The 17,801-nt window shown below is 50.8% G+C and overlaps 1 protein-coding gene across 1 annotated transcript in view; it reads right to left on the reverse strand.

The window, feature by feature from the left end:
- Window positions 1–394: 394 nt before the first annotated feature.
- LOC132382964 (protein FAM83F-like) overlaps window positions 395–17,801 on the reverse strand; it is a 36,779-nt gene continuing 19,372 nt past the window's right edge. Inside the window, exons 2-5 of the mRNA XM_059953581.1 lie at window positions 15,551–15,718; window positions 12,217–12,338; window positions 9,326–10,017; window positions 395–4,193 (exon numbers count right to left, since the gene is read on the reverse strand). Of these exons, the coding sequence (XP_059809564.1) occupies window positions 4,111–4,193; window positions 9,326–10,017; window positions 12,217–12,338; window positions 15,551–15,718 (1,065 nt within the window). The 3' untranslated portion in view covers window positions 395–4,110. The remainder of the gene's footprint in view (window positions 4,194–9,325; window positions 10,018–12,216; window positions 12,339–15,550; window positions 15,719–17,801) is intronic.

Here is a 17,801-nt window from a genome sequence, read left to right on the forward strand (position 1 = left end):
CTTCATAGTGGTGTCCAGGTTAGATCCTCAGAGATACTGACACCCAAGAACTTGAAGAGCCTAACTACTGTTTTATGTCACACTTGCAAATCTTTCTTGCTCCTTTCTGGAGTGGAAATACTTTTCCCTATTTATTGGCCACACCGCCCAGCGATCCCCCTAACCCTCGACAATTTATAATGACCAACTAACCTACCGGTAGGTCTTTGGACTGTGGGAGGAAACCGGAGCACCCGGAGGAAACCCCCTGGGGACAACGTACAAACTCGTTCCATTCAGCGGCGGGGATCGAACCTGGGTCACCTGTACCGTAAAGCGTTGTGCTACCGTGCCATCCTCCTTCCAACGCAATCCAAAATGTACTCTCCAAAACAACCACTGTTAATCGTTTGGGTCAAATATCCTTAAAATAAAGTTTATTAAAACAAAATTACAGAAATGTACAAAAGTTTATACCGAATGTTTAGTGTAAAGTCATTTCTTTATGTAACATACATACATTCACATTGTTGTTTCAAAGATGAACAAGTCTCACCTACGTTCTTCTTGCAATAATCCTGGAATGCCTTTAAACATTTTCATCCTGTATGAGAGCAAGTTCTGAGCCCCATTTAGAAAAACACCGAAAGTTATAAACTATAAATACTATTACTGGAGTCATTTAGGATGTTGAATCCTCTGAATTCAGAACAGCATGAATACTGAGAGCAAATCTTGGCTTAAAAGCAAGTGTAACATGTCTGGATCCCAACTCCCAAGGGTGCTGGCTCTGAGTGCACTCCAGATCCCATGGGTCCTGGTTGTTTCTGTATCCCAGCCCCAGTGGGTGCCGTCTCGGTCTGTATTCCCACTGCGTTCCTCTTGAACCAAAGCGGGTTACCACGGGCTTCCAGCCAGGTACAGGTATCAATTATAACCGGCGTTTCAATGAGAAACTCTGCCATCTTCAGGATGAGAGAGTTTGTCATCGAAACATTTGTAATAATCAATATCTGCACCCGGCTGGCAGCTCGAGAAATCATACACACCGGGAGAGCACTAGATCCTTTTTCAGAGGGGATACCTTTACTGTTCCCACAGCCTCTAGACTCACTTTCAAGGATTGTTTGTTCATATTCTTGATACTTATTGCTTATTTATAATTATTATTCCTTTCTTTTTGTATTTTGCATGGTTTGCACATTGGCTGTTTGTCCCCTGTTGGGTGCGATCTTTCGTCAATTCTATTGTGATTTCTGTATTTACTGTGAATGCCCTCAAGTAAACGAACCCCGGGGTTGTACATGGTGACATTTATGCACTTCGATAATAAACTTACTTTAAACTTTATACTTGGGTCTGGGGTGCCAGCCTAGTTTCTTAGGGAATTCAAGATTTAGAAGCAGAAGGCACTAATTAAACTAACCATCCAAAGGTTCATTTATTATCGAAGTGTCAACCTCTGGAATTCTTCTTCTCCAGAGAGCCACGGAACCGAGGAAGAAAGGGACGGTTCCTTTTGTTCACCAACCCCCACAAATCCCTCCCCCACCGCACAAAAAAAACATGAGTGGAACAGCCACGTCAATCCCACCCCCTGCACACACAAAAAAAAGAGAGAAAGTTTGGGTGAAAAACGCAGAATATAAAAAGCTATAAGACTGAGAAAAAAGTCTGTAGTCCAAGTCCATATCCCGAACACAGAAAACCTGGGTGACATAACCGTGGTCGCCATGGCAGCGTAGCAGTTAGCGCGACACTATCACAGCTCGGGATGTCGGAGTTCAGAGTTCAATTCTGGTGACCCCTGTACCCCCTCCTCGCAGGGTTTCCCAGAGTGCTTTGGTTTTTCTCCCCACAGGCACACCGAGTAGGTTAATTGGTCATTGTAAATTGTCCCCGTGATTAGGTTAGGGTGAAATCGGGGGTGCCAGGGATTGCTGGAGTGGTGCCCTCGAAGGGCCGGAAGGTTCTAGTCTGTGCTGTTTCGCTAAACGAACAGGGGCAGGCCAGTCAGACTCTTGACTTTTCTCCCATGCGCTAAGATCACGGCTGCTCTCTGTCCCACCGCGTCCATCCTCCACAAGCTGCCCCGGATGGTCCGGGCCTTCCCCTGAGCTCCGACTCCACTGGCCACCGGCTTCTCTCCTCCTGGCTCAGGCCGGTGCTGGTTCTGTGTGCAGTCCCAGCGGGAGGAGAGGCATCGGCAGGCCGCCGGGTAGACTCTGGAGGAGAGGGGTTGAGGGTGGTGTTGAATCGGCGGCTGTCTGGCCCGCTGAGTTCATCCAGACGATTGCCTGTCGCTCCACATTCCCAACTCCCGTCTGCGTCCGTATCGGTTCGGAGGGCTAATGTGATTCCGAACCTTGGGAAAAAGTGGGAAAACCTTCTGTCTGGAATGATTATGGAAGTCCCAAATCCCGGAAGTCCACGCCCGATGGCCAAAGCCTGCAGGCCTGAGGCCTGCCCTGTCGTGAGGGGGACTGTCCACGTGTGTGAGTAGATCGTCGCGAGGGAGGGCCGGGGCCTGTTCTGCTGTTGTTGTTTCATTGCTCGTTGTGTTCTGTGTTGTTCGTTCGAGTGTTGTGGGCAGGCGATGTTGGTGCCCGGGCGTGTGGTAACACTCGCGGGCTGCCCATCCCACCCCACCACACCTTGCGCTGTGCTGGTTTTAACAGGAATGACGCATTTGACTGTTTCTGCGTACGTGTTGTGGATCAATCTGGATCCGAACCTGCAGGGCATTCAGTGTTCAATCTCTCACACACGCCTGGTTTACCAAGCCGCTACTTACTGGCTTAAGTGGCGACTTCCTCGTGGCCACTGGAACGAAGAAAGTGACTAAATATTTTGCCGTTCTCGCTGGTAAACAATTGCTGCAAGCTGTAGCCTGTGGCTTCCCCCATCGGGGTTGAGCCGTACGATGTGGCATTTTGCGGGGACCAGGACGGTTGCAGCCATGTCCGGGGCTGGAGTTGCTGGAGGCGAACGAGGGGGAAATTCGACGCGGCGGGGGCGAGACGAGGTCCGAGGTCTGAACGATTTGAGAGCTGTAGTGAAGCAGCAGAGCCCGGGTCCGAGAGTGAGGAATGTCCCGCGGTTTGGACAACTTAAGCACGGGCCGGGCCGGATTGAAATGGTCGGGGTGCCGGGGTCGGAGGCGAGAGAGGGACCAGCTCGGCTCACTGCTCTGTGCAATGCGCCGGGCTGGTGCTTTCGAATCGGCTGCGGTGATGCTTGGCATTGTGAACTTCAGTTCTGAACACTGTTTGCTTGGTTTTACCGTTTGCACAATTTGTTTTTTTTCTCTCTCAGCACATTGGGTGTTCTTTTGCTTCTAATGGTTTCTGTCGGGGCTCTATGTTTCGTGGCTGCCTGTAAGGAGACGAACTTCGAGGCTGCATAAAGTACACATACCTAGATAGTAAAAAGTCCTTCGAACTTTTGAAAATACAGAGGCAGGCAGGCACTGGTGACCTTGTCAACAGGTTGTCCCAATGCTGCTGATACCAGACCCCGAGATGACAGTTTTTCACTCTGTAATGTGAACTTATCCAAAACACTCATCGCCTACTTTTAGAGGAGGCAGAAGGTGGTGTTCTGCCCCCTCCCGTGCCCCACAAGTTTACAAACGTACCCTTTCTCGGTGATATGAGGAAATATGAATGTGCAGTTCTTCGCCTGGCCACGACGGGGCGCTGTTGTCCACGAAGTTGCCGGCTGTCCGACCCGGGACAGTCGGACATTCGGGTCCGAGCGATCGAGACGCGACGCCGGACCAGAAAAAGACATCAAACAGGTACACCAGGCTGTACAAGCAAATCTACTGTGGTGAACCCGCCCCATTTCCCCCCCCCCTCCACACCTTGCGGAGCTCAAGCGATCCGGATTCATTCCCAAACTCCAGCACGTGGGGTTCCCGCATTCTCCCCGTGATCATCCCGAGCGCTCCGATTCCGTCCCGCACCCCAAAGGCGGGCCGATTGGCGGACTAGTTGCCCCTGATGTGTGGGTGAGTGGTGGAACTGGTGGGGGGGGGGAGAGTTGGCGGGAAAAAGAAAATGAGAAGATGATGTCCAGCACACGCTCGAAGGGCCGAACGGCCTGCAACACGGGTCTGCCGCCAACTCCTCACGAAATCCGGCACTTCTCCTTTTTACTCTTGATGGTGTTGGTGCTGGCGTGGCGTTCCAGGAACGGAGAGCTCGACCTTCCTGTAAAATCCAAAAGGCACAGGCTTGAACCTGGGCAACTGGAACTTCATTCATATAGCGCCTTCAACGATACAGAAGCAATTCCCCGCCCTGTCCCTGCTCTTGATTTAAAAAAACCTTGTCCCAAAACAAAATTAATGCAGCGACACCGCTCAGGTGGTGTCGGGGGGGAGGGGGACGGTGTTGAGGAATTTCAAATGTTTCTTCACAAAACCCCGCATCAGGTCTCAAACCATCTGTAGTTCCTACCCCCCCCCCCCCCCGCCCCCCCACCTCACTGAGATCCCTCGGCGGGTTCTTTGTAGGTAAATCAGCCACGATCAAATGTCAGCACGTCGTTCCCTCTGAGCTGCGTGGCCATGCGGTAGCTGAAATGCCCCCGCACGCATAGCCTGGTTGCCGCGCAGTTGGAATTATTCCTTATTGTAATGTTCAATTAAAGCGCCTCGCAGTTTTCAGGCCCTGTAAAAACTCCCTGCTCAGCGTAAGGGTTGGTCCACGCAGCTGTTAACAAAAAGTCGGAGGGAACGTTGGATGCAGAGTCGATGGGCTGAATGGCCCAATTCTGCTCCTTTGTTTCAGTACAAACAAATTCTGCTCCCGTGTCAGTAAAAGACGGTTTCTGAATTAAGAACAGAAAATGCTGGAACTGGCCAGTCAGTCTGAAAATACAGTCGGATCCAGGATACCCAACTAAGCTTGCCCCTCTTGCCTGTGTTTGGCCCAAATCTCTCTAAACCATGGGTTCCCAGCTTTTTTAATGCCGTGGACTCCTCCCATGCACCAAGGGGTGCACGGACCCCAGGCTGGGAGTCCTTTCCTGTCCCAGTGTCTCCTAAGTGTTATTGATGCAGTTTCAAACACTTCTCCCAGCAGCTCATTTTACCCACGTACCACCCTCTGCGTGGAGAAGCTGCCCCTCGGGTTGCTTTTAAATCCTTCCCCCTCTCGACTGAAACCGTCGCCACAAAGGATTCTGCAGGTGCTGGAAATCTTGAGCTAAACACACACACACGCACACAAAACTCAGCAAGCCCGGCAGCATCGATGTTTCCTGACCTGATGGGCTCCTCCAGCATCCCTTGTGTGTGCCAACCCTACGCCCTCTGCTTTTCCACTCCTTGTCCTTGGGCAATAGACGTTAGCTCAGGTTCTGTCCCTGCCTGACCTGCTGAGAATTTCCAAAACCCGCGTTCCTCGTTACTAAGGGACTTTCGGGGGGCAGCTGGACATTGGTTCAGTTGGGGGGGGTGGGGGGAATGTTTGAGCAGATTGAGGGAGGCAGAGGGGTGGGCAGAGGAGGATTTCAGAGTCAACTAGATAAGGTCAGAATTTTAGGAGCAGAAAGACCTTAGTGTGTTACAGGGCTGGAGGTTCAGACACAGGCAGAGCCCAGATCACAGAACTAATGATCTTAATACTTTTTTTCCACAGTTTACCTTCTTGTGCACATTGTATGTTTCCCAGTTTATGCAGTTTTTCATTGATTATATTGTATTTCTTTTTCCTGCAAATGCCTGCAAGAAAATGAACCTCATGGTTGTGTATGGTAATGTATATATACTTTGATAGTGAATTCACTTTGACCTTTTGTATTTTGACATACACTCAGTGGCCAGTTTATTAGGTACACCTGTATACCTGCTCGTTAATGCAAATGTCTAATCAGCCAATCAGGTGGCAGCAACTCGATGCGTAAAAGCATGCAGACATGGTCAAGAGGTTCAGTTGTTGTTCAGACCAAACACCACAAAGGGGAAGAAATGCGATCGAAGTGACTTTGACTGTGGAATGATTGTTGGTGCCAGATGGGGTGGTTTGAGTATCTCAGAAACCGCTGATCTCCTGGGATTTTCACACACAGCGGTCTCTAGAGTTTACAGAGAATAGCGTGAAAAACAAAAACCATCCAGTGAGTGGCGGTTCTGAGGGTGAAATCACCTCGTTAATGAGAGCGGTCAGAGGAGAATGGCCGAACTGGTTCAAGCTGACAGGGAGGCGACAATAACTCAAATAACCACATGTTACAACAGTGGTGTGTAGAAAAGCATCTCTGAATGCACAATACATCAAACCTGGAAGTGAGTGGTCTATAGCAGCAGAAGACCACAAACATATTGTCAAAAATGAGAGCGGTCCGAGGAGAATGGTTAGACTGGTTCAAGCTGACAGGGAGGTAACAGTAACTCAAATAGCCACACGTTACAACAGTGGTGTGCAGAAGAGCATCTCTGAATGCACAACATGTTGAACTTTGAATTGGATGGGCTCCAGCAGTGGGTTTCACTACTATACCTAATAAAGAGCTCACTGGACATGGATAAATATACAGTTTGATAAATATGTAAATAATGCGAGAGGCTGTGTTTGCGGGGCATTCAGAAATCTGATGGGGGGGGGAAGGAACTGTTCATCTTTCTGTGTTTTTTTACACGTTGGAAACACTCAGCAGGCCGGGCAGCATCTGAGGAGGGGGGAAGCTGACATTTCAGCCGTTTTCCGTACTAAAGCATATTAAAAACTTGTGCAAATGTACTGTGCTGAGCACCATAACTGGCTGCGTCACCACCGGGAATGCGGGTTGGGGTGGGGATGGGGAGCGACTGCACAGGATCGAAGTAAGCTCCAGGGAGTTGTAAACTCAGTCAGCCCCATCATGAGCTCCAGCCACCGTTGCATCCAGGACATCATTACAGACCCCCATCACCCATGTCTTGCCTTGTTCTCATTGCTAACATCAGGAAAGAGGTACAGAAGCCTGAAGACACACACTCAATGATTCAGGAACAGCTTCTTCCCCTCTGCTATCCGATTTCTAAATGGACATTGAACCCTTGGACACTACCTCTACTTTTATACTTCCTATTTTTTTACACTACTTATTTAATTTCACTATTTAATAGACATATATATGACTTAATGTAATTCATTTATTTTTTCTATGCTTATCGTGCATTACATTGTACTGATGTAATGTTAACAAATTTCATGACGTATGCCGATGATGTTAAACCTGAGTCTGATTCTGATGTGGGAGGAAAAGGTTAGATTGGTCATGGAGTAGGTTAAACAGTCAGCATAACATCATGGGCCGAAGGGCCTGTACTGTGCTGTGTTGTTCCATGGTGTAAATGTATCCCCCTCCACAGGCACTGCCCAGCTCACTGAGTGTTTCCCCTTCTGTTTTTAAGGCTGGAAATTTGCAGCTGACCATTCAGCGTCCGTGGAGAGGGGAACAGTTCAGTTTCCTTCAGCAACAAAGGTCTCTCCCTCCACAGGAGCTGCTCGGCCCGCCGAGTGTTTCCCGCCGTTAAGAACTGACAGTGTGGGAAACACTCGGTGGATCCGGCAGTTCCTTTGAAGGGGGGAGAAGCTGAGTTGACTGCACCTTCCACCACAGACGCTGCCCTACCCCGTCAGTGTTTAACATCAGGCTCAAGGACAGCTTCTACCCCATTTTTATAAGTATTGAACCATACCCTAGTACGATAAGATAAGCTCTTGACTTCATAATCTACCTTGCTCCTTTATTATTTATTTGTACAGCTCCTTCTTGTACGCTGTGCCTGTTGTACTTTATTCTACATTCTGTTATTGTTTTACTGTGTACTACAGAAAGTAGTGGATACAGCCCAGTCCATCACGGGTAAAGCCCTCCCCACCATTGGGCACATCTACACGGAGCGTTGTCGTAGAAAAGCAGCAACCAGGATCAAGAACCCCCACCACCCGGATCATGGTCCCTTCTCACTGCTGCCATCAGGAAGGAGGTACAGGAGCCTCAGGTCCCACACCACCAGGTTCAGGAACAGCTATTAACCCTCAGTCATCAGGCTCTTGAACCAGAGGGGATAACTTCACTCAACTTCACTTGCCCCATCATTGAAATGTTCCCACAACCCATGGACTCAGTGGCGTCATATAAAAACAACTCTGCACTTCAACGCCAGTAAGACCAAGGAATTTGTCGTGGGCTTCAGGAAGGGGAAGTCGGGAGAACGCATGCCAGTTCTCATCAAGGGGCTGGCAGTGGAAAGGACGAGCAGCTTCGACATCTCCGAGGATCTGTCCCGAAGAAGGCGTGCCAGTGTGATGAGGTTTGGTGTGTCGCCAATAACTGAAGCAAATTTCTACAGATCTGCGGTGTAAGGTATTCTGACCTGCTGCATCACCGCCGGGTATGGGGGCTCCAGTGTGCAGGACAGAAAGAATCTGTCCTCCTTGTGCCGGCTCCATCACAGGCAGAGACTCATCACTCTGCGAAGACCAGAGGCTCAAGAAGGCAGCATCATTCATTAAGGGCCACCACCATCTGGGACATCTTATCATTACCACAATCAGGGAGGAGATACAGGAGCCGGATACCCGCACTCAAAGTTTTAGAAACTATTTCTTCCCTCTGTCAACAGATTACTCAATGGTCCATGAACCCATGAACCTATTCCTCTTTTCCACCGTCTACTTATTTTGGGTGGCATGGTAGAGCTATCTCTCCTTCCCTCGGCTAGCCTGCAGGTCACCCTTGGGCAAGGTGTGGCACCTGCTCAGCTCCCCGATCAGTCACGTGAAGCCATGGGGGAAGGTGGTGGATGGTCGGATGAGCAGCTGGTGCAAATCGCAAGTACTGGTTACGCGACCACTGATGCCAGGCAGTTGATCTCTGAAGAGTAAGCACAAAGTACACTGCAGATGCTGTGGTTAAAGCGACATGTACAACACGCTGGAGGAACTCAGCAGGTCAGGCAGCATCCGTAGAAGCGAGCAGGCAACATTTAGGGCCGAGTCCTGATGAAGTGTCTCGGCCCGAAACGTTGACTGCTCGTTTCCACAGATGTTGCCCGACCTGCTGAGTTCCTCCAGCGTGTTGTACGTGTTGCTGATCTCTGAAGAGTATTGTAGCGGCTGGGGTCACCTGTCTTGTGAAGTCACTGCCCAGAAGGCGGCAATGGCAAACCACTTCTGTAAAAAGTTTACCCGGAACCATCAATGGTCACGAGACCATGATCGCCCACATCATACGACATGGCACATGTTTATTATTGTAATATAGTATTTTATGTTTGCTGCCACAAAACAACACATTTTCTCATGAAAAGTGGCAATAATAACCCAATTTCCTAGAGTGCATTTACCTGCATTGGCTTTGTCCTGGCCATCAACCTCCTCTTTCTTCCTCTTGCCCTTGGTGCTTTTTTTGGAGGATAGGTCTGACTCAGAGGGGCCGCTGGGGGCCAGCTCTGACAAGTCCCTGCTGCCCATCAGGCTGGATCGGTCCTTTCTGGAGAGCGCCCTCCCAAAGTTGGGGAACTTGAACTTGCTCCCGCCCACTTTGCTGCTATTGGGCATTTTGTGAGGCGGGACCAGGTCCTCCAGAGGCTCCGGTTGGTCGAGGCCCCTGACATCGTTCTTGAGCAGCCAATCGTGGACGGCTCGTTGGCTCTTGCCGTCGTCCTCCTTCCTGCTTTCGTGCAGGGTCCCCCTGCGGTCCCGGCGGGCCAGAGTCCGGTCCCGTTCCGGGAGTTTACCGTCAATGGTCGGCGACAGCTTGTTGTCCGAGGCTGCCCGGCGAACCCCCTCCATCGCCAGCAAGTACTTGGGGTTGTTGAGCTTGCGCTGGAGTTCGGTGGAGCGGGGAGGGATGAGGCCGCCCTCGGTGCCTTTGTCTCGGAGCTTGAAGTCCGAACTGATTCCCAGCTCCTCGTGCAGGTTCACGGCGTCCGAGTTGGCGTAGAGCTCCCGGAACTCGGTGTCGAACGCCTCCAGGATCTGCCCGGTGAAGAGGGTGGTCATACTGCGGTGGAGCCGGGCGCAGCTCCAGGTGAAACTGGCGGAGGGAAACGAGATGGAGGAGGTAGTGAGCAGGGGTTAGGGAGTGGGGTCCCAGGCCACACTGGGGAGCAGACACCTCTCCCAGCTCCTGACCTTGGGCAGGTACAGACACACCAAGAGACATCTCAGCACAGATATTACATTCATCACTTGTATAAAACACACGCTCTGGGCCTCTACTTGCTGGAGTTTAGAAAAATGAGGAGGTATCTCATTGAAACCTATCAAGTATTGAAAGGCCTAGACAGAGTGGACTTGGAGTGGACCTGTAGTGGGGCTGGGGGGGGTGGTCTTGGACCAGCGGGCACATCCTCAGGATAGAAGGACGTCCATTTGGAACAGAAATGTGGAGGGATTTCTTTAGCCAGAGGGTGTTAATCTGTGGAATTCATTGCTGCAGATGGCTGTGTTTATTTAAAGCGGAGGTTGATAGGTTCTTGATTGTTAAGGGCATAAAGGTACAGGGATGGATTTGGGAGGGATTTAAAAAACCAGCCATGATGGAATAGTAGAGCAGACTCGATGGGCTGAGTGGTTTAATTCTGCTTCTATGTCTTATGGTCATGGCATGTACACCCCATCTGAGCGGCCTGCCACGACCCCTCCCTACCCACCACAACTCACAGGCACGCGCCTGTCCTGCACTGGTCATTTCTCATCTTTCCTGCTGCTGTTTCACAGATTTATACATCAGTAATATTATACCGATTTTACCATCTTGCAAAAACAAGCACTTGACACTTTATGCAAGCCCGCCGATCTTCAGGCTGTGTCACTCTGGGATTTCTGCTGATATTATTTTCTGACTGTATCCCGCTGGCGTTCAGGGCAGCAATGAAGGTCCTCCATCTCAGTCCATACCGCCGCAGGAGGATCCTTCATTGCTGTTTCCTTAAGGGTGGTTGGCCCTGAGCTGAGCCCCTGAACCACTCTTAGTCTGACCTCTACCCTTTGACCTGTTTGGCATGGGTGACCCAACCAAGAGCCAAAGCACAAAGCCCTGACTCCAGCCAACATAGCTCTCTGGGTCATTGAAGCACACAAGCCTTCAAAAACCCTACAAAAAGGTCGTAGTCCTCTTGGAGATGCTGATTAAATAAATAGGCATCCGTTAGTCTCGAGCGATCATGGATTTGCACCTTGGAAGGTTTCCAGGGCGCAGGCCTGGGCAGGGTTGTATGGGAGACTGGCAGTTGCCCAAGCTGCAAGTCTCCCCTCTCCACGCTACGGATGTTGTCTAAGGGAAGGGCACTAGGACCCAAGCAGCTTGGCACCGTTGACGTCGCAGAGCAATGTGTTGTTAAGTGCCTTGCTCAAGGACACAACACGCTGCCTCAGCTGAGGCTCGAACCAGTGACCTTCAGATCACTAGATTGATGCCTTATCCACTAGGCCACGTGCTAGATTGTAACTATATATACTGTGTGTGACTATACGTGCAGTGTTTTGTAGTTTGAGCCCAGACTTCATTAAGGACCCCCATCACCCAGGACATGCCCTCTTCTCATTGCTACCATCAGGACGGAGGTACAGGAGCCAGAAGACACACACTCAGTGACTCAGGAACAGCTTCTTCCCCTCTTGCCATCTGATTACCTCACTACTTTTCTTTTTTGCTTTTTTCACTATTGATCCAATTAAAATTACACACACACACACGCACACACGCACACACACACACACACACACACACACACACACACACACACACACACACACACACACACACACACACACACACACACACACACACACACACACACACACACACGCACACACACACACCTCCTCCGGCGCCAACATAGCCTGCCCACAACTTACTAACCCTCACACACAAGGAAATCTGCAGATGCTGGAAATTCAAGCAACACACACAAAATGCTGGTGGAACACAGCAGGCCAGGCAGCATTTATAGGGAGAAGCGCTGTCGACGTTTCGGGCTGAGACCCTTGATCAGGACACTAACTGCTTACTAACTTACTTACTAACCCTAACCATTTGTGTTTGGATGATAGGAAGAATCTGGAGCACACAGAGAAAACTCGTTACAAACTTCTCCTAGGCAGTGACGGGAAAGAGCCCAGATAACGTCCTCCCTTTATTCATTCTGCCCTTGCCACATAATACTGAGGACGGCCAGGGTGACGGAGGGAAGCGTCTGGGGTAGGGTTGAGACCCAGCCTTTTCTTTTACCTGTAAGACCCCGAAAGGGCTTTATCGCCGTCCACGATCATAAACTTCTGATTTAACGAGCCCAACACGTGTCCTGCCACCAAGTAGAGGCCGATGCCAGCAATGGAACGAACTCGTACGTTCTACGGTGGGAGACAAGACATTGGGGTGACAGCAGGGTCCGACCGCCCACCCCTGCCCCACTGCCTCCTCACACTCACTGGGATTGAGTTCCACAGGCCCGGCCGACCCTCCTCCCTCCCAGCAGCTTCACCTCAGGTTCTCCTTCAGTGAGGGCAATTTGCCCGTGGAAGACTTCGAAATGGCAGCAATGTTTGGGCATTGTGCTTATTGCTTTGTTTTCTCCATGTGAAATATGGACCAGGATACGGTGTAAAGCCTCCGTTTTTGCTTGGCACTCAGACAGGGCATTGTATGCAGAAGCAGTTAAAAGAGAAAGCAGCCTAGAAATGAGATTCAAGGGACCTGCCAGGTGACAAAAGACTTCCATGGCCGTCGAGCTGCCCTACGATGGCAGCCTCCCCCCCGAGGAATGGATGTCTGTGTGAGCAGAGCTGGTCAGTCAGCACACCCGGAGCTCGGAACCCTATTGCTGACTGGTCCAGAGGGGCCAGTACCAAAGATCGAAGCCCGAAGGTTGATCGGGAGGCCAATGGCTGAAGCTTTGAGGCCCAGAGGCCGGACCGTGTGTGTTGGGAGTGGGAGGACTGTCCGTCTGTGTGTTGGGGGTGGGAGGACTGTCCATGTGTGTTGGGAGTGGGAGGACTGTCCGTCTGCGTGGGGAGGGGGAGGACTGTCCGTCTGCGTGGGGAGGGGGATGACTGTCTGTGTGTGTTGGGAGTGGGAGGACTGTCCGTGTGTGTTGGGAGTGGGAGGACTGTCCGTCTACGTGGGGAGGGGGGAGCATTGCCTGTATGTATTGGGGGGGGGAGACTAGCCGTGTGTGTTGGGAGTGGGAGGACTGTCCGTCTGCGTGGGGAGTGGGAGGACTGTCCGTGTGTGTTGGGAGTGGGGGGAACTGTCCATGTGTGTTGGGAGTGGGAGGACTGTCCGTCTGCGTGGGGAGGGAGAGGACTGTCCATCTGCGTGGGGAGGGGGATGACTGTCTGTGTGTGTTGGGAGTGGGGGGAACTGTCTGTGTGTGTTGGGAGTGGGAGGACTGTCCGTCTGCGTGGGGAGGGGGGAGCATTGCCTGTATGTATTGGTGGGGGGGAGACTAGCCGTGTGTGTTGGGAGTGGGAGGACTGTCCGTCTGCGTGGGGAGTGGGAGGACTGTCCGTGTGTGTTGGGAGTGGGGGGAACTGTCCATGTGTGTTGGGAGTGGGAGGACTGTCCATCTGTGTTGGGGGTGGGGGGAGCATTGCCCATCTGTATTGGGGGGGGGAGACTAGCGGTGTGTGTTGGGAGTGGGAGGACTGTCCGTCTGTGTGGGGAGGGGGAGCATTGCCTGTATGTATTGGGGGGGGAGATTAGCTGTGTGTGTTGGGAGTGGGAGGACTGTCCGTCTGCGTGGGGAGGGGGGGAGCATTGCCTGTATGTATTGGGGGGGGAGACTAGCCGTGTGTGTTGGGAGTGGGAGGACTGTCCGTCTGTGTTGGGGGTGGGGGGAACTGTCTGTGTGTGTTGGGAGTGGGAGGACTGTCCGTCTGTGTTGGGGGTGGGGGGAACTGTCCGTGTGTGTTGGGAGTGGGAGGACTGTCCGTCTGCGTGGGTTGAGGGGAGCATTGCCTGTATGTATTGCGGGGGGAGACTAGCCGTGTGTGTTGGGGGTGGGGAGGGTAGAAAGGGGTCTGTGTTGCTACTGCTTTGTTGATTATTGTCCACTGCATTGTTCTGCTGAACGTTGAACATGTTGCTTCTATTGGCACCGGAATGTGTGGCAATGCTTATGGGAGGCCCTGGCACACCCTAAGTGTGTTGGTTTTCAACACAAATGAGGCATTTCATTGTACTTGTGATGCATTAATCTAAATCTGAACTTTAATAATGTCCGAAGTTCAAAGTGAATTATATTTCAAAGTACACTACATATATGCTACCATGTACAACCCAGAGATTCATTTATAATAACTGTAATGAAAGGATCTGTTAAAACTATTTTGCTGTGGGGCGTTCTTGGAGAGTGAATTTATGAAAATCATGGGTATCATGTGCCGTGTAATATGACGTGGGCGATTGTGGTCTTGTGACCGTGATTGTTCTTGGAAGATTTTTCTACAGAAGTGGTTTGCCATTGCCTTCTTCTGGGCAGTGTCTTTACAAAGATGAGTGTCATCAATACTCTTCAGAGATTGTCCGCCTGGTGTCAGCGGTGGCATAACCAGGACTTGTGATATGCACCAGCTACTCCCATGTCTTTATGTGACCCTGATCGGGGGCTAAGGAGATGCTACACCTTGCTCAAGGGTGACCCCAGGCTAGCAGAGGGAAGGAGCACCTTACCCCTCCTTTGGTAGAGACGTCTCTCCACCCCACCCCTCATTATAATCATTACACTCTCATAAGTCTCATTTCTAAGGTGTTGTCTTCTGACTATTTTGATGTAATCCTATATGGTCTGATCTGTTTCCATGGCATGCAAAACAGTAGCTTTTCTCTGTGTCTTGGTACGTGTGACGATTATATGCCAATATTAGTCACAATGTCCATGCTGCTGGTATTGGATGAGGTCATGGGGATGAGGATGGAGATCACACACCATATCCTGGAGGTTCACCTAATGTCTCTGCCTGACCCATTTCTTGTCTTCACCAGTACCCTTGGTAGAGTAGACTCAATGGGCTGAATGGCCTACCTCTGCTCCTATATCTTATAATCTCTTCACTAAGTGGATTGTTAGGCTTGGTGGGTTGTGGGGTGTTGGGGAGGGAAGCGATCAGGAGATTCTGGGGGATACAGTATCCAGACTGAGAATAGGAGACCCAGGAGCTGTGGGAGAGAGTTCGCAACGTGTGTTGGGGAAAGGTGGCAGGAGTGGGAAATGGTGAGAGAAGTGATCAAGGGAGGAGAAGGTGATGTGTCGGTGGCGGAGGGGGAATCCCGAGGGTCAGTGTCGGGGGAAGGGAGTGGAATGTCCTGCTCATTCCAAGCCTCATCACTCCCCCATCCCTCTTGACCCTTCTCCCTCACATTCCCCTTATCTCCCACCCTCTCCTTACACCACTCTCAATCACTCTCCCTGCTCACCTCCCTCCCCATCATTCCCTTTCTCACCCTCCACCACTCCCCCTCTAAACTCCCCCTCCCCCCAATCCCTCCTTGCTCCTCCTTCACGCTCTCCCATCTCCATACACCGCCCCTCCCCATCAAACCCCGCCCCTCATTTGCCACTCACTCGAATCTTCAGCTCATTCAGCTCCAACCCACGGCACATCTCCAGGAAGTACTTCAGGTTACCCTGGTCCAGCACGACGTAGACTGCCACCCTGCGCCGGTAACTAGCCTCCAGAAGGTCCATGAGTATGTTCCGGTCCGTGAAGTCGTCCATCACCACCGCAATCACCTGTTCCAAGAGGGAACGGCACCAACTCACAGCGGCCCAGACTGAGCAGAAAATCCGACCCCCTTCCAAACATTTCCAAACCTCCCCCACCCCTCCCACCATCCACCCACCTCATACACTGCATCATTGGGGCTGAGGTGGAGAAGGCTGAGAGCTTAAAGTTCCTTGGTGTAAACATCACCAACAATTTTGTCCTGGTCCAACCGCATAGACACAACAACAAAGAAAGCGCAACTGTGCTCCTACTTTCTCAGAAGGCTGTGCAAATTTGGTATGTCCCCATTGACCCTTGACCAATTTTTATCGAAGCACCATGAAAAGCATCCTCTGCAGCAACATCATGGGATGGACAATCTCGATAGACCATGGATTTTCGCCTTGGAAAGTTTCCAGGGCACAAGCCTAGGCAGGGTTTTCTTTTTAGTGGGAGACCGGCAGTTGCCCAAGCTACAAGTCTTCCCCTCTCCATGCCACCGATGTTGTCCAAGGGACAGTACAGCTGTATAGCTTCACACTATACTACCCCGGTGGTGCCTCAAAAGGTGGCATCCATCATTACGGACCCTCGTCATCCGCTTGAGACCGCAAGGAGCTGCAGAGAGTTGAAGATAAGGCCCAGCAAGTCATGAAAACTAGCCACCCTTCCATCCCCATTTCCCGCTGCCTCAGGAAAGCAGCCAACTCACTCCCACTCCAGTCATTCTCTCTTCTCCCCTCTCTTAGAACTTAGAACAATACAGCAAAGTGTGGGGTCATCAGCCCACGATATTGACCTATTCGGCCACTTTTAGATCTATCTAACCCTTCCCTCCTACATGTCCCTCCATTTTTCTATCATCCACGTTCAATGGTTCCAGTTAATATCAAAGAATGTATACAATATACAACCTGACATTCTTACTCTCCACAGACATCCACAAAACAGAAGAAAAACCCCAAAGAATGAATGCCAGGAAAATGTTAGAAGCCCAAAGTGCCTATCTAAGAGACTCTTAAATGTCCCTAAAGCATCTGCCTCTGTCACCACTGCTGGCAAGGCATTCCGCCTATGCCAACTCTTTGTGTAAAAATTTTATCTCAGATATTCCCCCCCTCCATACTTCCCTCCAATCACCTTGAAATGATCCCCCCCCCCCAATTTACGCCCTGGAAAAACATCTCCGGCTATCCACTCAGTCAATGCCTCGTATCATCTGATTCACCTCTGTCAAGTCACGTTTCAACTTCCTTTGCTCCAAAGAGGAAAATCCTTGGCTTGCACCGTCTGTAATCATGAGACAAAGCTCTCTAGTTCAGGCGGCATCCTGGTAAATCTCCTCTGCACCCTCTTATTGGGCAGAAGTTCAACAGCTTGAACTCATAAACCCAAAGCACATGGAGGAAAGGGGGTGGGAGAGCTGAGGAAGGAAGGAAGGAGATGAGTGGCTATTTCTGTCTCTATGTAGTGCACTGTAGAGGCTTGGATCTAAAGGCAGTAGAGGCTCAGATCTAAACAAGAACAATATATTTGGGCTGAATTATCACACTTTCCTGTGAAACTGTCGTCCCCACTGTCGATATTTTAATTTATTGTTTAAATTTTAGTTTTAGCGATGTAGCATGGAGTAGGCCTCATGGCCTTAGGCCATGCTGCCCCAACACACCTGACCAACCCAATTAACCCTGGCCTAATCACGGGACAATATACTACGAACAATTGACCTTTGGACTATAGGAGGAAACCGGGAACCCGGAAGAAAGACACAAGGAAGAGACAGAGACACTGTTAGAGCTCAGGGCGTTGCGCAGATTGGAATTGAACTCCAAACTTAGGGACACCTCGAGCTGTAACACAGCGTCATGCTAACCACTACACCACTGTGCCTCAGGAAAGTGGCATCCGTCATTAAGGACCCCCCACTGCCCAGGGCATTGGCCTCTTTTTCATTCCTACCATCAGGGAGGAGGTGCAGGATCTGGGGTTGAGGGGGTGAACAGCTTTAAGTATCCTCAGCATCCACATCACCGAGGACCTCACGTGGTCTGTACACACCAGCTTGTGTGGTGAAAAAGGCACAACAGCGCCTCTTTCACCTCAGACAAC

The sequence above is a fragment of the Hypanus sabinus genome, chromosome 29 (genome assembly GCF_030144855.1).
Source record: "Hypanus sabinus isolate sHypSab1 chromosome 29, sHypSab1.hap1, whole genome shotgun sequence".
Classification (NCBI taxonomy): Eukaryota; Metazoa; Chordata; class Chondrichthyes; order Myliobatiformes; family Dasyatidae; genus Hypanus; species Hypanus sabinus.